We start from the raw sequence: 26,505 nt of genomic DNA, 5'->3' as shown, positions 1-26,505 counted from the left end.
TGCAGCAGAAAGGCAGAACTAAATGTGCTTTAATATCTTTTATTTATTATTGTTTATTTATTGTTGTTAATATTGTTATTGCCATATTTAACAATGTTATGACATATTTTCCTTATATGCCGTGCAGCCCTTATTTTCAAACCACAGCTCGCAGCAAATGTGTCAAACCATTCTGAATTAAGTATTGTGATGCTACAAATGGTGTCCAACAGACTAAATCCTTGCAAAAATCACACTATAATCATCTTAATCTTAATTGTTTTCAACGAAAATGAGAAGAGTGATACAGAAGTTATCATTTCACTTTGTGAAATGAGTCCACCATTTGCCTGAAGAAGACCCAGTAGGGTCAAAACGTTGCCTTTTGTATTAAATTATGGGAGCATACAGCAGGGTTGCAGCATTACATTTTTACACAGAAATGATCATTCCCTCCAATATCGTGAATTATATCGCAATCGCAATATCAGTCAAAGTAATTGCGAGTAGTAATTTTCCTCATATCATGTAAGCTGCTGTAATTTAAGTCCTAGAGGGGCAGTCAGTGAGTCAGGCAGGATTCAAACGTTAGACCACTTAACATGCTTTATTTCAGCATTCAAAATAATTAAAAACATCTCAATTTATTATACATATACAAAATAGGTACAGATCCTTGTGGTGTTTTCCCCCATGGGTGTGTCTGTCTGTCTGCCTTCCCTCACAAACTTCTCTTTGCTGACGGCTCTCTTTCTGTGCATTCTTTTTCAAAAGAAATCTGTTTGATTCCAATTTCTTTGAGAAAATTCACCCCTTTCGCACAATGAAAATAAGAAACAAACGATGTGTGGATTAGGGGTCGGAGGAGAATTTGAAAGGACAGAAAACATGTTCGAGGGTTCAAAACACAGAACCAAAAAATGAAAGAGGAAGAGGAAAAAAAGAAGAGATTGGGATCCGCTCTTCACTCAAACTCAGCCGGAGTTTGAGGAGCGAGCACTGCTGGAACAGAGAAGAAGCCTGTCTCCATCTGGACACCAAGAATTTAAACTGGTTTTATTTTAGCACCAAGAGGGCCCTGCCATACTGGACGGACAAGATGACCTCAAAGAAAGAATAGCACCGTACGTTTTTAGCTGTTTCTGCTTCTGCAAAAGTGTTGAGCGTGACCTCGACTACCCCTTCCGGCCGCCACAGGTTCTACAGGCATCACTTCACAAACACTGGGCCCTTTTTGGTTAATGTACAGCTGGTGTTCCTTGCTTTTCTGAGGTAGCCATAGAATTTCTTTTTCCCTTTCAAAAAAAGAGGTTTAAACCCATGTTTCTCTGCTGGTGGTTTTAATGTGACTTTCAAAAAAAAATGAAGAAAAAAAATGGAACAAGCAAGAAAGCAACCACAACAACAAACAAATCGCAAACGGCTACAACTGCAACCGATTAGGAGGGGTTCTCAGTGTTGTCGGGGCCGGTGGACAGGGAACAACAGAGACAAACATGGCTGTCAGTTTCACCGTTTATTCATCAACACCTGAAACGTTGTACAAAGCAATTGGGTTCTGTTTGTCTGTTGGGACTGTCCTTTTCATTCCTCTCACCACAGTGGTGTATAAAAAATACTAAAGTCACTTGTGTGTTTCGGTTGGTTTCCAGAGAGGCCTGGTTTGGCTGGTTGAAGAGGGGAAGTCAATTTTTTTTCTTTTTACACTTTACAGAAGCATATATTATTTTCTTGTTGCCAGTGAAACAAAAATGTCTTCTTTACAGGATCCTTGGTGTTGGTGATGGTAAAAAAAAAACTAAACAAAAAAAACAAGAGTCAGAAAAAATAAAAAGTAGTGGTCCCAAACACGACGATGCATCGCCGCCATCTTGATGAAGTGCAGGTTGTTTTTTTTAAGGCAAAGTGGACCATCGGAACAATGGCCGAATGGAAATTTGTAGAATCAGGAGCGAGGGGTCAGACATTTCAGAAAAATGGCAATAGAGAAATGTTTTGGTGGGGTTTCTTTTAGAGAGAGATGACTGCTAGAAAACATAAACCACACACACACACGCACAACAACAATTTCAAGTCCAGATTTCTCTTTTTACAAGAAGCAGACAGGTCCAATTTCAAGGCCAAACTCTTGGTCTGGAGCACCAACGTCCATAGGAGCGATGTCAATGATTGGCAGGCGAGATGTTTTCGATGTCTTGTAGTCGATGACTGTCTTTCCCCATGTGCCGGTGTGTGACTGGAGGGAGAGAAGAAGAAAGAAATGGGCGTTAGGGTCAACGTTCAAACTAGCCACTGCATAGTTAACTCTGGAGAAAGATCTTCTAAATTTGCCTGGACTTTTGTTCAAAGAGCACAAACCGCAGGACTAGCAACAGTAGCTAGCAAGCATGTTATTCTGCTCATGTTAACTGCTATCTGACTAAAAACTCATAATTCATTCAAGTTCCGCCAGATGTCCCTCACTTTCCGCTATACAAAGAATATGTTTACGGCTTTTCCACGCTAACTGGGACGTAAATTGCTGTGGATGAATTACACACAGCGGTAGCAGCTAATTTAAATAGCTCACGTTACTGAATTGTGTGAACAGTTAACTTTGTGTCGGATGTGGCGTTGTGGAGATAGGTCTGGCAATGCAAGACTACCGTAGGCTTAATTGTGACTTATTTCGTGTTTATTAAGGACTCATTTGAAGCTTGTTCAGCTGTCAGTGGGATCTTGATGAGAGTAGATCAACTAAAGTTTTGAAGCTCACCGTGCATCCGTCTTCCAGGACGCTGTAGGTGAAGCGGCTGTTGCCCTCGGCTCTGATCTCGATCTCGTTGGAGCCCTGGAGGAGCAGGGCCTTCTTGAGGTTGCCGGCGGAGGCGTCCATGTAAGCAACGCTGTTCTTGCAGTGGTAGGTGAGGTTCTGGGTTGCCTCAGTGGACATAAGACGCAGGAAGGTCAGCTGGATGTTGACGTCCTCTGGGGCAGAGCCCTCATTGCCGTACTCAAACTGTGTGGCAAAGAGGAGGGGGGTTACTGACTGAACTGTGGAGGCCAGAGGAGGGATAACAAGTGGATTGGAAAGGTTTAGGAAACAAGTGAGGATTGGGAAGTCAGGGTTGCTCATGCACAGCACCAGTGCAGTTTTGGCCACCACCTAAACCATGTGAATAGAATTTAATAACTTTTCTCACATAGAATGAGATAAGAGTATTTTTAAGAATACAAATATTCTTTACTGCTTATGTATGTTTAGTTTACAACCCTGGAGGGAAGGAGGAACTGAGATGGAAGGTGACCAAAGAGAAGGCAGGTAGGGATACATTTTGCGCAAGCGGTGAGGAAGAGCTGACATATTCACCTGGAAGCCATCGGTCATAGCCTCTCCAAACCAGACGTGCTTCTTCTCCTTGATGTTCTTGCTCATGTACCAGTTCTTCTGGGCGACCACGCGCTGAGTTGGGGATACGCAGGTCTCTCCTGTCTCCATGTTGCAGTGGACCTTGATGGCGTCCTGTGTGCAGCCCTGGTCGGGGTCGATCCAGTACTCGCCTGGGGAATGAGTTTGATGGAAGAAAATGTCAGAAAAATCTGAACTCTAGCCCGATATTGCAATCTTTCTACCACTGTTGCATAAACAGTGAAGTACATATACTCAAGTACCATAATACAGTTAAAGAATTGTACTTCACTTGGGTCTTTTTTTAATGTCGCATTCTACTTCCCCACATTCTACATTTCAGAGAAAAATGTTCTACTTTTTACCTCACTACATTCATCTGACAGCTTTAGTTACTTTACTTATTAAGAATACACTGTTTCTGCACTGAGTACTTTTACTTTTAGTACTTTGAGTATATTTTCCTGGTGTTACTTGAAATTTTTTTGTTTAAGTAACATTTTCAATGCAGGCATTTTAAAGCAACAACAGTGTATTTTTACAGTAAAGGATTTGAAAACTTCTTCCACCACAATAACTCACCGCTCTTCCAGTCGGGGTGGCACATCTTGAGGTCCCGGCAGGTTCTGGCGGGGTTCTTGCGGGTTCCATCGGGGCTGCGGATCTGCTCGATCTGTTGGCTCAGGCTCTTCAGGGTGCCATCAACCTCCAGGTCGCGGTCACGGAGAACGTTAGCGTCGTCAGCGCGGTATGAGCGGAAGGGATCGGGGGCCTTCTCCTGAGGCTGGGAAATGAAGCCGAGCTCGAATCCGCCACCGGGGGCACCAGGTGCACCGGGAGGTCCAGGAGGTCCGGGAGGACCCTGAGAGACAAGAAGGGAAAGGAAGAGGGAAGATGTTGGTTAATTCATTGCTGACTGCGTGGCTTTGTGGTATTCCTAGAAAATCCAAACCTCTATGTTCAAAAGTGCAATTGAAGTATTGAAGTATGTATTGTATCTAAATATATACATGTACATTTTTTTTAAACATATCCCACATTAAAATAACTAAATAAATAGAAATAAATATCTTCAAATAAATAAACTAAGAACACATAGTGATGTTTAAATTAAAACAAGTTACATCAAAAGGTAGATTACGCCCCATTTAAAACTGGCATCGCAATTAATATTTCATCCCAATAGCTTGTAATCTTTACACATTTATATCAATTTTTACCAATTCATTGCTTAGTTACACCACTTAAATAGATGGAGCTAGACTTACAGCAGGTCCCATTTCTCCAGAACGTCCACGAGGTCCAGAAGGTCCAGTGGGACCAGGCAGGCCAGTCATACCGTCCTTACCAGAAGCTCCAGCAGATCCAGCAGGGCCCTACAAATATAAAGGGAATCCTTAAAGTCTCTGAATGTAAAAGTTCTTCCAAAGACTTGCCTATGGCCCTTTGCTGCATGTCATTCCCCTCTCTCTTCCCTTTATCTGTTCTGTCAAATAAAGGCCTAAAATGCCCCAAACATTATCTTAAAAAAAAACTGTCTACACAGTTTAAATATTTAGCTAAAACTACTGACTACACAGTTCAAATAGTTAGCTGAAACTACTGACTACACAGTTAGCTAAAACTACGGACTAAAGCACTTAAAGACTGTATGTTATGAACTCACTCTAGGTCCAGCTGGTCCAGCAGCACCAGCGGGTCCCATCTCTCCGTTAGATCCCTATGGGTTCAGAACAACAACAGTCAGTGACACAGTCAGACAAAAAGTGTGTACATTGTGTGTGTTGTTGATGAGTAGGTATGAGTGATGGGACGTACAGCTGGTCCAGGAGGTCCCTGCATGCCAGTGAATCCTCTGTGTCCCTTCATGCCTCTCTCTCCAGCCTCTCCGGTCTCTCCCTTGTCTCCACGAAGCCCAGGAGCTCCCTGTTAGGTGAAAGAAGGGGATGAAAAGTGTGGCTTTGTAGCCTACTGTTTGCCGTTCCATGCAGTTTGTTTTTATTTGTCTATTGATAGAACTAATTTTGTTACTTACAGCAGGGCCACGAGGTCCAGCAGGGCCAGCAGGGCCAGCGGGGCCAGCAGCTCCCTGAAACATTCACAATTCAGACTGATGTAGACGTAGGTTGTAGTTAAATATACACTCTAATTAGTAAAAATGGCTAGACTTCTTTATCATGCACTAAAGTATTAACTGAACAGTGTCGATATTTTTACAAAAAGATAACAGCCAAATTGAAAAAATGGCTTTGTCACTCACAGAGTCTCCACGGTCACCGGTCTTTCCAGCGGGTCCAACAGGTCCGGGGGCACCAGAGGGTCCAGGGGCACCAGGGGCTCCAGAAGGACCGCTCTCTCCACGGTCTCCCTAAAACACAAACACCAAATAATATAATCCTATGTCTTTTATTACCATGTTCGGGGAATGTAAAGGGCTGCTGTGGTGAAAAAGTCTTAGATTTCACAGATCTTTGGCCTTTGATTGTTGTTTAAAGAAACTTGAGATAGTCTATACAAGATTTGGTCAAACTGGCCACTGAAAAACATCTCAACAATATTTTCAAAGACATTGCTTTGATTTTTTGTGACAATGGCAGATTTTTCACTAGCTTACTTGTCAGCGTAACATTGATGTCAGCCAGTGTAGCATGTTGTTTGTTAAAGGCCTTGCAGGCTGCTTTAGCTTCTGCTCTGCTCGGGTCAACTAGGCTGACTCTTCTCAAGCATAGCTTAGTAGTGGAAGCTGGAGCTACAGACACAGCTAACTGTGTCACTGTGCCATTTGGAAACAAATCTAACTCAAACTATTTCACTTTGACTGAGAATGAGTTGAATCTTCGGTGCTGGTGATTTAGCATTAGTCCCATTTGAACATACCTTGGGTCCAGCAGCTCCATCGCGACCGGCTGATCCCTCGTTTCCGGGGCTTCCCTAAAACATAAACACAAAGCAGGTTTTTCAGATTAGGAAACACCTACACCAGTATACAAAGGTCAGACAGATAATGTACAGAATCAATTGTTTCTTCATACCTCACGTCCTGGCTCACCGGGGGCTCCAGCCAGTCCAGAGGGTCCCATGGGTCCGGGAGGTCCGCGCTCACCACCAGGGCCAGATGGTCCAGGCTTTCCAACCTCTCCCTGTGGGGGACACAGCCACAGTCAGTCCAGTCTTGAAAACTTCACTTACTTTTCTAACTGATTAAAAGAGTATCTGGGCCTGCTCAATGTTGCAGGACGAAAGGAAGCAAGACAGAAAGTTACTAAATAAAGTTATTTTATACTACTTCAAAGAAGTACCCCTCTTACTGAATAGAAGTTTATTAATTGAGTATTCACTTGTAAAAATGTTGCTTCTTGATTGCTGGTGGTCTTGAAATGTTTCAGTCAGGTGAGTTTTAAAGGACTGACCCAAAGATTAATGGGATTTCCCAATAATTCTCAGTGGTCTGGTTTTCACCATCATGTTTTAAATCACACATCAGTTTGGCTGGTCAAAGCTTTTTGGGTACTCTTGTTCCATCTGATCCAAATGTGCAGTTTGTATCTTGTAGAGTAAAGTTTGTAGAGTAACAATAGAATCTTACAGAAGGTCCAGGCTGGCCAGGGAAACCTCTCTCTCCTCTTTGTCCAGGCAGACCAACAATACCACGCTGTCCATTGATACCCTGAGGTCCAGGCAGACCAGAACTTCCCTGCAGGGGGCAGCAGAGAGAAACAAAAAAAAGTGGTTACACATCAAGGTGTATGGCAGCTGAAACTGATGGCAACCAACACCTTAACAATGCCTGCATGTTGTCAATGGTTTGTATCAAATAAGGCTAACATTTATTAGCAACCAATCTATTGGTTTAGTGACGGACAGAGATGGAAGGGGCTAGAGTTTGTTTTGAAGGTTAAAAATAACTTACGGGAGCTCCCTCAGCACCAGGGTTACCCTTCTCTCCAGCAGGTCCTGGAGGTCCAGCAGCACCAAGCTCACCAGGGCGACCAGCAGGTCCAGTGTCACCACGGTTTCCTTTGGCTCCCTCTTTGCCAGCAGGTCCAGCGGGTCCGGGGGGTCCGGCGTTGCCCTTAAGGGGGTTACACAATATTGCTGAAAACCACCCTGGACATTGAGCCCTGCCATAGAAACAATACGTGCAAATAACATTAGAGAAAGACTTACAGAGGGGCCGGGAGGTCCAACTCTGCCAGCAGCACCAGGGAAGCCAGTAGCACCCTAGGGACAGACAGAGGTCCATTAAATCACTTATTCCATACCAGGGGAACAAACCCCAGGGGGTACTTCCGCTATAGCCGGGGAGTCCATAGAAGGAGAAGTTCAACTAATTTGATAACAGAATATATCAGCTGTTTCACCTGAACACAAGAATTTCAAGCTGGTAACTTAAAAGTAATCAGTACATAAATGGTAGAAATAAAAGTATTATAAGTAATGCATAAGCAGTGGAAATGGTTGGGTAAAGGTATTCCCTAAATAGTTCAAACAGTCAGCTAAAATTAATGACTAAACAGTTCAGGTAGTTAGCTAAATCTATTGACTAAACAGCTCAAATATTTTAAATACCTAAAACTAAGGGTTAAATGGTTGATACATGCAGCTTCCTCCCAAATAGTTGTACGATAGCTGACCAAACCAACCTAAAAATTGACAGTTCAGTTGTTTGAATTGTTTTTTTACAATTAGCTACTCAGTATGGCCATGGGTGCCATCACCTCTGATCTCTACAATACTGCTCATGCTGACCCTGATCTAGAACCTAAAGAACTTCAGCATACATGTAAATGTAGTAGAGGAAGAAGAGGACAGAGTAGAATAAGAGTGGTAACGTACAGGTGGTCCAGCAGCTCCGCGGGCTCCCTTAGGTCCGGTGTTTCCAACGGGACCCTGAAAGGACACAACATGTTGTTAGTCAACATGAGTCAACCAGGACCAGACTATTTAGCACACACTTCTATTGGATTTTCTATAACTAAATGTGAATGTTTAAGTTAACAAACCTGAGGTCCTGGAGCACCAGTGGGTCCAGCAGGGCCGGGAGAACCAGCATCTCCCTTAGCACCATTATCTCCACTCTCTCCCTTTGCACCAGGCTGTCCATCAGCACCCTGTTGTTGAATGAGGGTGGATGGAAAGAAAGACTCGTTAAATTCTGTGTTGAAGCTCAAGCTAAAGAAAAACGGTCAGTGAGAGGAACCATGAAGAAGTGACTTACAGGAGGTCCGGCGAATCCAGCAGGTCCAGGTGGTCCAGACTCTCCGCGCTCACCCTGCGGAAGAGGAAGAGAAAGAAGATTCAGTCACAGATTTTAGAAGTTTCAAGCAGCTACAGATGTTCTGCTCTTGAGAAAGACACTGAGACAGTTGCTCACAGGGGCTCCGCGAGATCCGGCAGGTCCAACAGGTCCAGGAGCACCAGCCTCTCCCTTGTCTCCATTGGCTCCAGCAGGCCCGGGAAGTCCAATTGGTCCAGTCAAACCACGGGGGCCATCCTTACCAGGAGCTCCATCAGCACCCTTGGCTCCTTGGTCACCCTGGATTTGGTAAAGGAAGGGGAGTAATGTACATGATGTAAAAGTTATGCCACTCAATATATTCTGGGGATATTGGCAATAATAGGTATATTGTAGTGACCACTTACTCTGTCTCCCCTCAGTCCTGGAAGGCCAGCAGCACCACGCTCACCAGGCATTCCCTGCAGTCCAGGAGGACCCTGGGCTCCGGGATTTCCGGGGGCTCCAGCATCTCCCTGAGGAAGAGTAGGAAAGGGGAAGAGAACAAGAAAGAGCAAGAGGGTTACAAATCAATGAGAACTTTACAGACAATCAATTTTTACTTTCCCATCTCCCTGAGTTTACCTTAGCACCATCGTTTCCAGCAGCTCCAGGGGATCCACGGGCACCAGCGGGTCCAATAGCACCGGGTGCACCACGCTCACCAGGGAATCCTCTGTCACCCTGAGGGAAAGGGGGTTGCAGATGGTTACGTAAATTGAAGTGGAAAACCAGAAATGGTCAAATAAATCATGAGGAGCTATCTGACTGTGGGGGTTTAAGGTGGATAGTATCATTTCAGAGGAAGGTACGTTGTTCCCAGAGGCTTTTCAAAACAGGCCCAGCAATTCGGCTGAGCTAGGTTCTTTCCTCAGATGGCCCTAATGAAGCTATAGGATTTGTTTTTGTAATGTGAGCTTAGCATTAGTCATGCTGTCTGCATAGCTCACCACACCCCTTAGCCTTTGATAAGCTAGCTTTAGCCTGTTAGCATTGACATCAATGTTAAATTAACCTTTAGACCCAATTACAAGGTTTGTTCACTATAACTTTGGGTAGAATACCCCTGAAAATTCCCGTCTTGTACAAACAATTTAACATCATTGAGCAAACCAGGACGTGGAACAACTGGATATACTCTCATCTCATGTATCTATGTGAACCCTTTGACTACTTGAAGACCTATTATACCTGTTTAGACACAGACTAAAGAAAATGACACCACCCAAACTGGTCGGTCCAGCCGGCGTTGAGATGTTGCCCTACGTAATGTTAGATTTGGTTTTATCAAAACAGTTGCAAAGCAACACAGTAGATGAAAACGAGCACACTGCAAACGTAAGGTAAGTCAGGTCTCCCTGGTGAACTAGAACTTCAAACAAGTTTTACAGATCTCTTACATCAAATGAAAGGCCATTTGTCTACCCGGAAGTGATTTTTGTGTCAATGCGACTTCACTGTGATTCAGTTTATAGCAACAACACACAGCTTATAGTTGGTAGAGATATGTTATAAACTAATAGACAACCCTCCAATGATCAACTGTTAATAGATGCTGCAGGGAGCAGACTGCTGAGAAATTGTGAATATGAGAATGATGATGATGATGATGATAAGTGACTCACTCTAGCTCCAGCAGGTCCTTGGGCTCCAGCCTCACCGGGCACACCCTAGATAGACAAGAGACGTAATTCATGGTTTAATTTACAAGACATTTTCAGTTCCATTAGGTGTCTAAATCAATCATATCTCAGTCAGTACCTGCTCTCCGGGCTTGCCACTCTCGCCAACAGCACCTGCGGGTCCTGGTTGTCCCTGGAATCCAGGAGCTCCGGATGGTCCTTGCTCTCCTCTCTCACCAGCAGGTCCCTAAGGGTGAGCAAGTGAAGGACTGTTAGTGCTCACAGAAAATAACCAGAAGTAAAGCATTATGTGGCTATGGCTTGGAGTTTTAAATTAATCTTGTGGTGAGAAAGGTGTTTATTAGGGGTGGGGGTCACTAATGATTATCTGAATTAATTCTGTTTCACAAAGTCTCTATTTAATTTCATTTTTGATTCAATATCAATAAGGTAAGTGGTAATTTCAGTAACAATACCAATTTTGCTTGAATATAAGATATATTTTTATAGAGCCTGTGCTGGAAAGTGTACAAGCACAATTATTTGTTTCAATGCTTACTTCAAGAATTGACCCCAAAGAACTTTGTGGTTCATTCATGGGACAAAAGCATATATTAGAGGTTGATTGAAAGGTTTTTATCAACTGATATGAGATCACTCAAACAAAGACTGATTTAAGTTGGAGGGTAAATAGTGGACTCCATCCGTAGTGTTAGTCATGTGGGCTTGTGTGTTGGTGGTGTGCCATTGACTTACAGCAGGTCCAGCGGGGCCTTGAGCACCAACATCACCGTCCTTTCCAGGGGCACCCTGGGTAGAAAGATGGCCGCTTTTCAGACACACAGCATCTAGCGTTCAATTGTTACAAGGTACAGTAGAATGAAATGTATTCAAAGAGCAGCACAGTGTAGACAACTTACATTAGGACCAGTGGGTCCCATCACTCCTCTCTCGCCAGTCTTTCCAGCGTCACCCTACACACAGGAGTAGAAAAGCACGATTACCAGAGATGTGGCGACCCTTTTATCTACAGTAAACACACGATCAACGATACTGTGTAGCAGTTCAGCCACATTACTCACAGCAGCTCCTTTGGGTCCAGGGAATCCCATGACTCCAGGCTGGCCTCTAGCTCCAACAGCGCCAGGGGGTCCGGGGCGGCCATCTTGTCCAGCAGCTCCCTGACATGGAAGATTAATTAATTAATTTAAATAAACACAAAATGTCTGTGTTTTGTTGAGGTTAAGATCAAATTTAGCTTTCTGATCATGAACTTACAGCGGGTCCCATCTTGCCATCAGGTCCAGGGCTACCAGGGCTACCAGTCATACCCTACAGACAGGGGTCAGAGGTCAGAAAAGGGCCTTTGCAGTCAATTAATGTTGTTGCATATGAAGGTCAGGTGGTAGGGAGTCTTACCTTAGATCCGGGCAAACCAGGCTCACCAGTGCGACCAGACTCACCGGTAGAACCTTTAGGTCCAACAAGACCGGGGGCACCGCGCTCACCAGTGGCACCCTAGGGTGCAGAAGATAGAGAGAAAAGAAGTAGAAAGGCAAAGATTAGTTCTGTAAAAACTGATCTGAAGTTTCTTAATGCTTTTAAGGGAAATGGAAGAAAGTTTGACTTGTGTGTGTGTGTGTGTGTGTGTGTGTGTGTGTGTGTGTGTATTAACTCACTTTGGGTCCAGCAGCACCATCAGAACCAGGGAAACCACGACCACCAGGGGCACCCTGAAGAGAGAATTAAGCACAACTCGCTTAGCTCTGTGAGCAGAAGTCAACACTTTAACATCTAGACGGGGATAGCCTGTTAGCATGATGCTAACATACCCTTCCCTTTACCATGAAGTGTATCCAGGGATGTAGTACTATTTGTTGAAGTTTTGGCAGTGCACTTATGATGCGTGTGTGATTAAGTCTTAGCTTCTTTTGAAGGTTATAACCAGACTGGGGATGGAGATGTGATAACATTCTCAGTTTTAGTTGCTGTATTTTTAATTTTGAAAGTTTGAAATCCGCTATGTAGATGTTCTGTTTTTTATGTTTTAACTCTTTTTCTCAGTTCATCACGCACAATATGTCAGATATTGTATTATCGGCAATAACGTTTCCAAACATGTGGAAATGATAATGTGTTCCTGTGTTTCCAGTTGTGCTTCCTGGCCTGAAGGGGGCACTACAGAGTTCGTGTACATGGTCCTGATGAGCAAAAAGGCTGCTTGTATTGTCTGTGGCCTGCACTGGGAATGCTTGTATTATACGGGTAGGACATATTTTGATCTTTTTTTCTCATTATTCTTCTGAACCGGAGTCAGGAAGAATGTTGAATCATTTTTGCACGGACCAGCAAAACGTTTTGTAGAATTGAATGTATAATCATATCTGTTACTGTCAAGTCTACCGCTGCACAAAAGTAAGAATCATCAATCAAATTCACTCAGCTAAACGTAGCATTGCCGCCTTTTACTGTACATGTCATTTTATTTAGCTGATGCTTTGATCCAAAGCGACTTACAATAAGTGCATTCAACGGTGATGGTACAACTCAGAACAGCAACAGTCACACAGAAGAAGTACTAGTATATCTAGTATTAGCTTAAAGCAATTTCTTCTCAAAAGCATCATCTCCGTAGCCAAGGTGCAGTCCTGAAGAGATGTGTTTATAGCCTTTTGGCTGTCCCGATGTCACTGGGGAGCTTGTTCCAACATTTAGGGGCAAGGACAGCTAACAGTCGGGATTTTGTTAAAATGGTAAGTTACGCAGTGATTAAAAAGAAATGAAATTCTTTCCAGATACTTTAAGCTATTTCCCTTTGAGGTAAGAATACACACATCAGAGGGCCACTTTTTCACTTATCCTCCCTATTACACTTAATTCTAAGGAGAATGTCACAGTATACAGTATGAGAGAGTAAAACGTTGGTGAGATGCATACCCGCTCTCCTGGACCTCCACGGGCGCCTGCAGCACCGGGCTCTCCTCTGGCTCCTCTCTTGCCCTCCTCACCGGAAGGTCCAGGGGGTCCTTGAGCTCCTGGAACACCCTGGAGAACACAAACAACACACACACAGACACACACACACACACACACAAAAGACATGGAATGAGCATTCATACATATGTGTGTATACAGAACCAGATGCTCCATATTGACTGTGGTGAACTTCAACTTACAGCCTCTCCCTTGGCACCGGCTTCTCCCTTGGATCCTGGGGCACCAACATCACCCTAAGGGAAACAAGCATGGATACTTTTGATTCAGTAGTTTTAGTTTTTTACTTCTCTATGTTTCAAGTTTTTTTTTTTTTAAATCATGTCCATTCGAGGAAACAGACCTCAGAAAATGCTATTTTTTGGGCTTAGGTGTGTTCTGAAAAAAGCTTTACTCACATTGTTACCCTTGGCTCCGGGGGCACCTGCAGCACCCTGAGGTCCTGGGGGTCCACGGGGTCCAGGGAAACCGGGAGCTCCGGCAACTCCAGCAGCACCCTGCAGAGGGCAGCAAACATCAACAAGACGCTCAGCTTCATGCTGCTCTGCCAGAACCAGTCTCTGAGGCTGAGGCATGGGCTGCTCTAGCAGTCGCGCAGTAAAGGGATTCAAATCCTCAACAAAGTACATGTGTTGAGAGAGATACTCACAGGATTTCCCTTTGGTCCGGCTGCTCCATCAGTTCCAGGGTTTCCCTGAGAGGGGGAAAAAGATTTTTTTTAAACAGAAGACCAGAAGATTTCAGAGGAATGACGAGGATGTCATTACATCATCATTGGTTATCTCCTGTACTTACAGAAGGTCCAGCAGGGCCAGCAGGTCCGGGGTTACCAGGCTCACCACGGGATCCAGCGGGTCCCTCAGATCCACGTGCACCCTGGGGTCCAGCTTCACCCTTTGGGGAGAGCGGAGAACAAAGAACAGTTAGAGACTGGTGTCCAAACCAACAGCAACAGTGGCCGTGAGCCGTCAAACACCAAGTCGTTTCACAATGCCACTCCATAGTGCTCCTTAAACCAATCTCTTTTGGTTTTTCTCATTCAGTCTTAGGGAAGTAAAAGCATCAGCAAGACATAGTCCAAAAAGCATTGAAATTGCTTTCCTTTTCTCAACAAATGTTCTAAGAAATCAAAGCAAATGATTATGGAGTACAAAAGGACAGATTAACAAAGCATCCCAAAGGAACTAATCTGGAAACAAACTCAGAATAAAACAGAATTAACTAAAACTGGGTCCCAGTTCCACACTGCAGAATATACTCATCTTAACTACAAGGGACAAACTCTCTCTGACTTAGTATGTAGTATGGAACAGGCACACGCAAATCAAACGCAATCAAAAGGTCACGTATATTTAGAGAAATGCATCAAAGCACTACAAAGTAACTTTCTACTACAACACTACAACTACTACACACAAGGCTGTTGAGGATTATTGATGTGGATCATAATGGGCAAATAGTCGTACCTTGGATCCAGGGCCGCCGGGGAATCCAGGAGGTCCAGCGGGGCCAGTGGGACCCTGGGCGGAAACAAAGCAGACAAAAAGATTTGCTTTTGCTTTGCCTTGATAGCAGAAAAAGGTGATTCCTATCCTTCCCTGATAATTCCCTGGGGGTTTTAAACAACTATAGGCTACAGGAAGTTGTACATTAAAAAATGTTTCTGAAAGGGAGACAAACTGAAGAGTTGCTAAGTGTTCCCGGAACAAGTTAAGCTCAAGAAAATGGAAGACTTACCGGAGGTCCAGCAGCACCGGCAGCACCATCATTACCACGAGCGCCCTGCAGAGCACAGACAATCGTGATCATGATCACTGACAGATGGATAATTGATTATAATATTAGTGTGTGTGTGTGCGTGGACTCACAGCAGCTCCAGAAGCACCAGTGCGGCCTCTCTCACCAGGCAAACCACGGGGTCCCTGAGGACAGAGAAAGCAGAGAGTCACTCAGCTATACTCTTTACACTGAGAATCAATCTGAAGAGAGGGAGAATCCAAGATGGCTGCTCCATGGCAGAGATGGGGTGGGACTGTTTTACTCACCATGGCTCCAGGAGTTCCGTTCTCACCGGGGGCTCCAGCCTCTCCCTGACAAACACAAACACACACACACAGGTGAGTTTCTGCAGCATCATTGGTCAATATTAATGTCACTGGCCAATATGGCTGCTGCTATTTCTGCTAATGCTAATTTAACCCCACTGTGACCACGACTAATAGGATTACTTAAAGGGCCAGTCTGCCAATTGTACATGTAAAATTCAGTTTACTAGTCAAAAGCAGACCCAAAAGAAACCTAGGGAATTGTTTCACAGTTTTTAGCAGTGATCTAGAATTAAATCTGCTAAATTTAGCGTATTGTTTTTCTGCTTGGAGTGGGGAGGTGTTAACATTCCGAGCTTTATGTTTTTTTTATTTTCTTAATTTGTCAAAAGTGCAAAAAAGCTGCAGAAAAAGATACAGGAAATCGGGCAAAAAAAACTGCTCAAAAGTCAGCGGAAATAGTTCTTTGCAGACTCCTCGTGGCCTTGATCATAGGGAGTACTAGTCATCTTTTCTATGGCTTGAAGACTACACATCGCCGCTATCGGGCGAAAAGGCATGTCCAAAACTGTTGCTTTTCTTGAAAAAATCAAAGTTTGCTTTATTTGTCAAACCTGACCAAAAGCATCGATTCATGAACAAAAAACAAAAATGACTGAATGTGGCGGTACGAGGTGTGAGCCTGACAGAAAGCCGGAGTTACACACTGGGTATTTGGAGTTTTCGGGACATGGGCATTAACCAGGCAGGGTGGGTGGAAAGAAAAGGTGTGACTGGCTGCACTATGGGAAATGTAGGCGCCAAGTGGAGCTAATGTCTGGGACTACAAATCAGCAGATCTCAGCTTCTGCAGCTCCTATTCTTGTCATTGTTTGTTCAAAATGGACACTGTTCTACACTGAGACCCGATAGTGGAGGAGCAAAGACACCAAAGAGAGGCAGTCACCTTAGGACCAGAGGGGCCAGTGTCTCCCTTAGCTCCATCCAGACCGCTGAATCCCTACAGAGAGAGAGACACGCGCACATACAGTTATAGGAGATGATATAGTGTTGATATGTTCCATGCTGAACGGGGAGGTGTAAGCTGCGACTCACTCTGTGTCCCTTGATGCCGGGCAGACCAGGGGTTCCTGGGAAACCACGAGCTCCCTGAGGGAAAGAGAAAAGATAGGGGAACAATTTATTATCACAGATCCGTCCCATTCTTTAAAATATTTTTTTACATTGCATATCTAAGAATTACACTGGCATGAGGACTTACCTGTGGGCCAGAGGGTCCGCGCTCACCGCCGCGACCAGGTTTGCCAGACTCACCCTGAGAGAAAGAAAGGCAGAGAGAAGGGGAGGAAACGATGAATAAATGAATTCTTTACTCTGTAAGTGAGATATAAATGGGGAATATGAGCAGATCCTGTCCCCTTACATCCTCTCCGTTCTTTCCAGGGGGTCCGGCGGGGCCACGGGGACCCATGGCGCCCTGTAGAGAAACACATGCTCAAGGTGAGAATGATGACACACTACAATGGTGCATTGTGAGCTGTGAATCTGCTTCCATGTTCCCAATACTCACAGCAGCTCCAGCCTCTCCAGGCTCACCAGGGGGGCCGGTGAATCCTTGAGGTCCCTGTAGTTGGAGAGACACATAGACACTGTTACTACTACACTCACACCACCCATACTGAACACTCTCCTTTATGTGTAAACCCACCCTGTAGTCAAGTTGTTGTATTAAGAAGAAAAAATATAAGAAGCAAAAATTTAATTTATAAAAAAAAAAAAGGAACCAAAAAAGTGAGGCCAGCACAGTGTCTGGGGGTCAGAGGGTGCCTTTGTTTTATGGATGCTGTCAGCTCACCCGAGTGGGAACAGCGGCCGGAGTTTACATGCAGTTGGGAGGAAAAAAACCAGACCCAAACAGAATCTGCAGATTATTTTAAATACAATTTTCAGTGTTGATCCGGAATGATATCTGCGACATTCAGCAGCCTGTTTTTCTGCTTGGGGTAGGGATGTTCTAACATTTATAGTTTTAATTTAAATATTGTTAAAATGTGTCTCAATTCTGCTGAAAATCTGCGTCTGCAGATTCTGTGTGGCCCTGAAAAGAACCAAACACATCTCTGTCGTTATGTGGTAGGACTGCTCTTGATCATTTGTGTATATTTGAACTGAGTCCTGGTTAGCTTCAGCTAGGTCCAGCCCGGGGGCGTAAATACTGGAGCCCCTGGGGGTGGGGGGCTGTAGGGTGGAGTACGGGCCTTTTGGGAAGGCCAGACTGAAACCTCGGAAATACGTTGATGTTCAAATTTGTGTCAAATTAAAATGAAGCTGTCTGCTTCAGCGTATCTCATGAAAAGGCAAACCCATTTACACCTGGCTATTTATTTCCTTAGGTGATAAAGTCAGTAGCAATCTTTAACAAAATTGTATGATTATTTTTATAGAATAAATGTTTACCCAATCCTTACCCCACTAAGGAACATCTTGCAATTTCAAGGTTTCAGGAGCTCAAAGCTGACCCACTAGCTTAAAGGTTTCCATAGGGCTGGAAGTTGCACTTTAGTGAAAAGCACGGCTAACACAAGCAATGTGCCGTTAAAATAGTGTTCCAACACCTAGCCTTCTGTCAGGTTGAGCGTGTGTGAGCTGCAGCTAGAGCTAACTGACGAACTGTTCTCCTCATTACCTTCACGCAAATCTGTATTAATAGATTTAATCCCAAATGGCCTGTGTACCAAGTGTACAGGCGCTGTATGCAAACTGGCTTTGCGTTCTGTCTGAACACGCAAGAAGCATTTTGCTCGTTGGTGCAGCATTTTAACATTTGTTTAACCAAAATCTTACATTTTTTAACCAAATTCTCAAACAACAACTCTTCTCTTTAGCTCTATTGTAGTTCTCATTAGGGAATGAATTCTAGTGCTGTGAAGGAAAAAGGAGCGCGCTGGCTGCACGCCAACTGGGGACCAAGGAGGGGGTAGTGATGTCATGGTGATGTCATGATGATGTTTGAGGAACACAGACTGCCCCTGCCTTCTCTCCCATATAATCCCAGCCTCAGATTTGGAATATTTAGAGTTGAGGAAGAAGAAAATGATGTACTTACGCTAGAACCAGGAGGTCCAGGGGGTCCACGGGGTCCCATTGGGCCCTGTCAATCAAACAGAGGCATGGTCAGATTCTGCATTAACATGATTGACAGCAGTTAAATGACAGTGTGTGTGTGTGTGTGTGTGTGTGTGTGTGTGTGTGTGTGTGTGTGTGTGCGTCCTACCATTGGTCCAGGCACAGCCATGGCAGGAGATTTATCCTCGTAGCCACCAGACATCTGAGGGGAGAAGTTCTGGAAAAAAGCAAACAGAGATATAAATATTCCAATCCACATCTTATGTGACATATCGTACGAAAATGTCAGTTAGGTTAAACTTTCCATGAAAATTAACAAAAGGCCTTTTCTTTACCTTTTATTTGCTAGCTAAATGTATAACAATGCATTTGTTCACAACAAGATATTTATGAAAAGAGGTTTAAATGGGCTTTATATTTTTTTTTAAAGTCTATCCAACAAAATATGATAATAGATTTTGAGGCATCCAAGCCAAAATATCTTGTATCTTAATGAAATCCTGAAAAACAAGATTAATGCAGAAGCAACCTCAAGCAAAACAAGAGCCAGGATCCATTCTACAACCTTAGGACCTCATTAGCTGTTGAAGCTACTTTGTAATGACACACTGCAGTAGATGGAGAAGAAGTGACTCCAGTTTCAACAAATAATAACAGTAAAACACGTGAAAGCCACAGCTCAAGACTGAAATGCATTACTTTTGGTCATGAACATAAAGTGAACTGTCCGTCATTAGGAACAAAATCACAAAGAATGTGTTGTATGTAACAGAGTGATATCTGCCTGCTGTCTGTGTCAAATGGCAAGTTCTTTCCTGCAGACTTTGCAAAATGCTTTGTTTAAATCTCGTAAGGCAGCAGTGGTTCATTGGTGTAATGTAGCCAATCCTCCAGCTACCTGCAACCTGCAATGTGCTGTACACGGCTGAGAAACTAAAACGGCCAAAATTCATGTAGACTGGGGACATAGCAGTGCCCGTCTGTAGGAAACACCAAAACGTTTGCTCTACATTCAGGACTGTTGAGAAGTTTTAGTCACGTCTGTTCATTCTACATGTGATTTAGTTGTAAATCATACATTAGCATGCTAAATTAGACTGGGATGGTAAGCCATATTACCATAGAAGGAATTAGGTGAATTAGCATGTGAGTCAATGATACATTTCACATAAGCATGCAAATTAAGGCAAAAAATCTATGATAAACAGAATCATACCATGCTAAATTAGATTTTGATGCTATTAGCTGTGTAATGAGGTATATTAGTGAACATATAGATTCTATGTTACAATCTTAAATCTTAGTTTGGGATGATACATCCTGTTTGCTTATCCCAGTGTATTTGATTGTGAGTCAAATGATGTGTAAAAATGCAAAATTAGTGAAGAAATCAATGGTAAAGTGAATCATAGCATGCTAAATTAGATTGGGGTACTATAAGTTACACGTGGTTTGAAAAAAGCATGTTACTGAATGATAGCTTTTACAGTAGCATGCTAAATTAAACTGGGATGATATGTCATGTTACCTTAGCCTAATGAATTAGCATGTGAGTCAGTGATACAGTCTAAATAGGACTGCAAAATTAGTGTTAGCTCAGTATCCTAAACAACAATGAAAGTCAGTGGAAGTCAATGGTTAACTGAATCGTAGCATGCTAAACTCTGATCCTTCACACATTGTAACTATGAATCACACAAGCATCCAATACAAGTGTCCCCTTCCTGATCTACCCTACTAAACTTCTGACCTTCTGACCTTAGACTGTGAGACAAACTACAGGCCATTCATTTTCAGCCAAGGCTGGATTCTTTGGGGGACCATCCTGTCAATGAAAGCTTTGAGCTTGAGTTCAGTTTCCCAGCTGTCTGTGCCCTCTCTGAAAGCTGTGTTCCCACCCAGCATACTTTTAGTGGTTTATATATATATATATATATACACTGGTCCATTTGGATAACACTTGCCGAATAAGACAATTAGAAATTTTCGAACAGAAACACTGAGGTGGTGTGAAAACACAATCCAACCACATTGATTTCCCCATTGGGACATATGCTTGTTATTGGCTGTTTTTTGACCACCACAGAAGAAGAGGGTGTAGTTACTGGTACTAGCAGGTTGAAAAACTGAGCTACATATGTTTTCCAGCTCTGGATTGGCTTAGATTTGGACAATTTGGACATTGACAATTTAAATACATCAATACAAAAAGAATTCACTTACTCCACCGAGGCCGGGGGGTCCAGGGGGGCCGGGAGGTCCAGGCATTCCAGGCAGGCCGGGGATACCATCATTACCTGGGGCACCAACAGGACCCTGCAGTTAGGGGGCAAGAGAGAGATAGAAGGGTTTAGGCTCCAGAGTCAGAAGAAGAGGGTCCCCTGGATGCTTACACCCCCATAGACAAAAAAGAGAGGAATCGACAACTTCCATGACCGCCTATATCTACTCTTCATTTCCTGTGTGTCCTGACATCATCATCTGTTCCCTATGGTGATGAAACAAGGTTGAATCTGGAGGAGGGGCAGATTACTCCCCTGTGAGACAGACCCTGTGACCAACGAGGAATGGACTGGGCTGGGTTCATGTGACAGGTGACATCAGGACACAGGAAGTAGGTAAGAACACCCATCAGCTCTTTTATAGGAAACTATACATCATACTATACATTATCATCGCACACTCAAAAGAAACCCTACAAAACAAGTTCATTATAATAATCATGACTGAAATGTAAATTAAGTAATAGTAGTATTGAAATAATAATACCATATTACTAATAGGAAATGATAAGAGCTCTTCCCAGCTGTAGGTGAGCTGACCTGTCACAATAAAAGGGTTTTCCAGGATTTCAGATTAAATTAAACCAAAGAGCCCTCTGCAGCCGACTCCATCAACTCCCATTATGACAAATACTTAATTAAATAATCCAATTGACATAAATCTTTATTTTGATTTGATTATCTAATTACATTTTTTCCAGTAAAAACTAAATAGGAATTGAATTTTAATTTGATATCCCATTAATTCAGATTTAAATGGCATCACTACTGCATCATCCAAAACCTGGCAGAAGAGTTTTTTCATAACTCCCATAAAACCAGCTTTCATGTTTTCAGAAAAAAACCCATTTTAGTTTGAAGCATGTTTGAGTTACTCTCAATATTTCAATTGCTTAAAAAACCCTTTCCTCCAACCTTCCTCTGCAACGTGAACCTCGGTGTGTTTTTAATCACTACTCTCAGTAAATGATGAACCAAGGTAAAAGCACATTTCTTGCCTTTAATGTACTTTGTAATGATTTCTAGAAACAAGTGTACCAAAGTAGTACATAACAAAGTACCGCAGTTTTAAGTAACTCTATGTGCTCTTTGCTATTTGCTGGGACCTTTACATCACTCTCTGATGACTGTAAGTAATTGGCAAGAGAAAGGTTTGAATTAAAATGCCTTTGGTTTACATAGCAGCCATTCAAGTACTTTTCATACTTCAACATCCTGTTTCCACACGAATGAAAACACATGTACACACAACTCCATCCGAAACACACAGGAATGTGCTCAGAGAGATAACACAACACGCATGTTATTCTAACTAGGACACTGTGTGTGCTGCTGAGTCTGAGGAAAACATTTTGTTTCTTCATGATTTTAACTTGCTTGAATGACAACAAAATCTGAAATCTGAATATTAAAAAACAAATCAAAAGTGAATGACAGGTGAAAGAGATGGGGGGAACCTACCCTGTCTCCCTTGGGTCCACGCTCTCCTTTGGGTCCCTGTGAAAAAGAAAAAAAACATAGTCTCTCAGTGTACGATCAAACGGAAAGGTGTCATCTGCATACAATTACAATATGATTCACATGATTAATAATGTAGCTGCTCTGATGTGATGATCTGAAAATGATTAATCACAGATAATGACCAATCAACTAACTGCATCTGATATAGACCAATAAACCATATCTACAAATGTAGCTAAATAATTATAATCTTCTGCTTGATCATCTTATGTCCTAATCATCAATCCGTCAACGATCAATAACCAACATCCCAACCAATAGTTGGAGCAAACTGATTAAGTCTTTCTGTTTCAATGAATCATAGTGTAAAAAGTGCTTGGTAGTGTCCACATAAAATAACAAGAAACATAATTGCATGAGTTATTTTGAGTTTAAACTTCTTTCTGGATTGTTCTGCCAACGGGACTCTAAGAGTTGAGGGTCCCTCCAACTAGTTCTCAAGTTATGTAATGTCAAGTTTTCCTAACACCTGATATGAACTGGCAACTTGCAATTGTAATAGTCAGAACAACACAATGTTTCTGGACACAACTATTATTATTAATTAGTTGACACAACATGAAATAAGATGTATTGTTGACAACCAAAATTAAAAACAAAACAAAATTAAAAACCCAATAGAACAATAATTGACTGAAATAATCAATATTTACCTCAACCTGAGGCTCCTGGAAGCCTGTAGATAGAGGAGTTTAGGTTGGATTATAGTGGAAAACACACAAAAAATGATCATACAAGAATGTTTTTCAAATAACATGGAGGTGAACGATAGATTCACATTGAATTCCTCAAAAGGAGTGCTAAATCTTGAGTTTAGGCTTTCTTTCTTCCAGCAGAAGGGGGGAATGTGTATCTAGCGCTGGAGGAGAAGGGAGAAGGCACTAATGGGGGTTAATGGGGGCAGAAAACATGCTGAGTCATGTTGGAGCCAAATGGGAAAGGAGGGAGGGAAGGTGTGAACGAGACTGGGAGTGTTTGAATGGTGGGATTTCAAAGAATATGAAACAGAGGAAGTAAAATACAAATGTGAATGCAGGTGACATCAATGACAAAGAATGTTGGAAGAATACAAACATCAAGTACAGAAAGGAAAAAGAAAGGAGAAGTAAAGAAAGGGATAAAGAAAGAAGGAAAGCAGTAAAGAAAGAAAGAAACAAAGAAGAGACAAGGAAAGAAAAAGGGACATGTGAGGAGATGAGAGCGGGAGTGTTGGAGGTGGAGGTGTGGTACCATCGTCGGGGCAGATGGGGCAGCACTCATCGTGGGGGATGATGGGGTTGGGGCAGTCGGTCGTGTCCTCGCAGATGACCTCATCGCACATCACGGTGCCGCTGTCGCACACACAGATCTGGCATGGCTCGGGCTTCCACACGTCTCGGTCGGCAAACACCTGGCCGTCCAGGGTGCAGCTGCCGCCTGTGCCTGGGGGGGGGGGGGGCACACACACTGGTTACATACCTGAACACACACAAGCACAGATTATATACTTGAATACACAAACACACACACACACAGAGCTACAAGGGTCTACTCTAGATGGGAGTGAAACTGAAAGCTAAAATTGAAAAAAACAGTTAAAAAAGTAAATTTATATATATATATATATATATATATATATATATATATATATATATATATATATATATATATATATATATTACCCTAAATAATAAATGTTCATCTTTCATTTTAGTGTTTCTAGTTAGCACATTATTATTTCCGAAAATACCTATTTCACATCACCTAAAAATGAAATCAAAATATATTTGATAGCAGTTGTGATCCAGAGGCCTGTGTTCTGTTCTGTTAGCTGAAGCGCTCTTAGGATTAAAGTAACCCTTTTACAATGAGAAAGTACATGAAAAGAATTATGTAGATGCAAACTATATGAACAGGAACAGAGGAGAGCATAGAAAGAAAAGAAAAACCACCAAGTAGAAGAATGAGAGTTTTAAAGGTTTGAACTGGAACTGTTGGCCTTAGAAAGAAAACAGGACGAGGTGACGGAGAGGGCGCCGACGTCACGTCACGTGACAGAAAGACCTGTCTTTACGTGGGGCCCAAACGCGTCCCTGGGGGATTTCCTTTCCCTGAAGGTCCCTGTGCTCTAGGCCACAGTTCCAACCTGAGGCTGCATCTCTGCTGCTGCTGCGGGTGTCTCAGCAAAACTAGCCCCCAAACCAGGGCTCCTTTTAGGGGTCTGTGGATGTCCCAGCGAGCCAAAGTGCTGAGCTCAGAGGGAAAAGCAGCGGCGCTGCGGCGGACTGTCGTCTTGGCAACAGCTGGTGGAAACACGGTCTGCATGTGTTTGCAATTAGGGTAACACAAAAAATGTGGAAAGAAAAAGCAGAAGAGGACAAGGAGGAATGGAAAAAAAGAGGTGGTGGGGGGGTGGGGGGGTGAGACGTGGCGGCCAGATGTTTCTGCAGCTACGGACTGGAGCCTCTGGGTGGCGCTGTGAGACCGTGTCGAACCACATCTGCTGCACATATACAGACAGACAGGCAGACAGGCAGACAGGCAGCTGAGTCCTTTCCAGATTACAGGAACATCTGGAGAAATGGAACTTCAGCTCCGTGGCTCTTGTTTCCAGAGCTGCTGCTGGTTTCCTTTGTCTCCTTACAGCAAAGAAATGGTTGTCAAAAAACAGCGCCAGAGGCTGGGAACGGTCCAAACGGTCTTAATTTCTAAAGTAACTAGATTAACTAAAGCAATTGTTCTCTGAAATGTAGCAAAGTAGAAGTAGAACGTGGCATGAAATGAAAAGAGTGAAGTAAAGTACAAGTAGCTTGCACATCTGTCAGAGCGTTAAGTTGTCAGGCTGAAGAGGTCAAATGTTTGTAGCAGACAAGACTGCGCCTGCTTGCCTCCGACTGTCTCTCTCTCTCTCTCTCCCTCCCTCTCTCTCACCTGGCCAAGTCAACGCTTGGCTGCAGGCGCTGGATTACTCTGCCACATCAATCAGGCCTGTGGAAAGCCCTCCTTATCTGCCCTGTGCAAAGCTGAACCAGGGAACTCTTTCCATCCAATTTACCCCCCAGCCGTAGAGTTCCCCACTTTGTTTTTCTTCTTTTTTTAGATTGACCAAGATCAACCTTTGACAGGCAGGGTTGGGGGGGAGGGGGGGGGGTTGAAAAGAATTGGGAGGATCAGGCTTCTCAGTTCAGAAAGAAATCATATTTCTAAAATATCTTATTTTCTACAATGAACTGTGTTTGAGTTTGATTTGGAATTTAACAAGCTTTTTTTTTAGTATTCCCCCAAAAAAGTCGCCTGGAGGAAAGCCTGGAAAAACCTGCAGCAACTCGCTCTGCATGCTTGGGCGGGGAGGGGGGAATGGTAGAGAGACAGAGACAAACGCAAGGAGAGAGAGAGAGAGAGACAGAGAGAGAGTAAGAGAGAGAGAGGGGCCCTCTTGAGATGCCCAATGCATTACGTACACATTGTGCTGTTTAAACTACAATCTCATCTATCTATCTATCCATCTATCTATCTATGGAAACCAAAGCAACAGCACACATCAAAGTTCTTATTTCTACTTTTTTCCTTTCTTTCTTCTCATCTCCGTCCACCCACGAAGAGAAAATCCACTTTCCAGAAGCAGTAAAAAGAGAAAAAGAGGGGTGTGTTGAGAGGCTCCGGTAAACAGTGATGATGAGACTTACGGTCGTCCTCGCCCTGCGCTCTAACCAAGAGCACCGCTGCGCCGAGCAGCAGCGCCAGCCGCAAATCCACAAAGCTGAACATGTTTAGATGCCTCTAGACATGTAGACTCTTTGAGGCGAGAGAGGAAAAACAAAAAGTCAGGGAGGTTATTTTCTCTCTTCCTGCTACACTCCAGTCATACAGTGGTGTTTTGGGGCAGGGTCTCTCCGAGCGTCTGATCACAGTCCTCCTGACCCCTGCAGAAACTCCCTACTGCTACACTCACTTTCCACCAGGGCTTTTATACGGGAGCCCAGAGAACTGGGAGGTGCTGCGTTGGGGAACTGGGCCGACTGGGGGGACGCACCCTCATTACCTCGCTGCTGCACGTTTAGGGAAGACAAGAATGGACCCCTCCTTCAAAGAAAGAAGGGAGAAAAAAACAGAAGTAAAGGGTGAAGAGAAGGAGGGGGAAAAGCAGAAGGTCCCTCCTTCCATAATTCCACAGCAGAAGGGTTGGAGTTTGGATGGGAGGAGGATGGGGGGGCGGAGGAAACCTGATCCTGAAGAGCATCGGAGGGCCGGAGGAGGAGAGCCCCGGATTTCATCCAGATCTTTGATTTCTGGT

The 26,505-nt window shown here is 43.5% G+C and overlaps 1 protein-coding gene across 1 annotated transcript; it reads right to left on the bottom strand.

Annotated features, from left to right (window-relative positions):
• Positions 1 to 567: 567 nt before the first annotated feature.
• Positions 568 to 26,166, bottom strand: col1a1a (collagen, type I, alpha 1a). Its single transcript, XM_034895280.1, has 49 exons — positions 25,898 to 26,166; positions 23,463 to 23,654; positions 22,886 to 22,908; positions 22,173 to 22,208; positions 20,653 to 20,745; positions 18,578 to 18,646; positions 18,410 to 18,454; positions 16,874 to 16,927; positions 16,727 to 16,780; positions 16,565 to 16,618; positions 16,399 to 16,452; positions 16,250 to 16,303; positions 15,304 to 15,348; positions 15,127 to 15,180; positions 14,996 to 15,040; positions 14,725 to 14,778; positions 14,054 to 14,152; positions 13,908 to 13,952; positions 13,657 to 13,755; positions 13,441 to 13,494; positions 13,202 to 13,309; positions 11,944 to 11,997; positions 11,684 to 11,782; positions 11,543 to 11,596; positions 11,347 to 11,445; positions 11,185 to 11,238; positions 11,021 to 11,074; positions 10,404 to 10,511; positions 10,268 to 10,312; positions 9,228 to 9,326; positions 9,011 to 9,118; positions 8,742 to 8,903; positions 8,586 to 8,639; positions 8,371 to 8,478; positions 8,204 to 8,257; positions 7,535 to 7,588; positions 7,278 to 7,439; positions 6,954 to 7,061; positions 6,400 to 6,507; positions 6,245 to 6,298; positions 5,628 to 5,735; positions 5,403 to 5,456; positions 5,186 to 5,293; positions 5,034 to 5,087; positions 4,636 to 4,743; positions 3,950 to 4,229; positions 3,329 to 3,519; positions 2,735 to 2,977; positions 568 to 2,215 (listed from the first exon to the last, which is right to left on the bottom strand). The coding sequence occupies exons 1-49, from the start codon at positions 25,977 to 25,979 to the stop codon at positions 2,069 to 2,071; spliced, it is 4,344 nt and encodes a 1,447-aa protein (XP_034751171.1). The 5' UTR covers positions 25,980 to 26,166; the 3' UTR covers positions 568 to 2,068.
• Positions 26,167 to 26,505: the final 339 nt, after the last annotated feature.

Source organism: Etheostoma cragini, chromosome 15 (assembly GCF_013103735.1).
Source record: "Etheostoma cragini isolate CJK2018 chromosome 15, CSU_Ecrag_1.0, whole genome shotgun sequence".
Taxonomy (NCBI): Eukaryota; Metazoa; Chordata; class Actinopteri; order Perciformes; family Percidae; genus Etheostoma; species Etheostoma cragini.
Note: the sequence above shows the minus strand (reverse complement) of the source record. Positions and strands in the feature narration are given on the sequence as shown.

Excerpts from the sequence above, each read along its gene's own strand:
- col1a1a (XM_034895280.1), bottom strand. The coding sequence starts at position 25,979 with ATGTTCAGCTTTGTGGATTTGCGGCTGGCGCTGCTGCTCGGCGCAGCG. Across the intron at positions 18,647-20,652 it reads GACCCCCCGGCCTCGGTGGA|AACTTCTCCCCTCAGATGTC; the intron begins GTAAGTGAATTC and ends GCTTTTTTCCAG. Across the intron at positions 7,062-7,277 it reads CTGGTGCTGAGGGAGCTCCC|GGAAGTTCTGGTCTGCCTGG; the intron begins GTAAGTTATTTT and ends TGCCCCCTGCAG.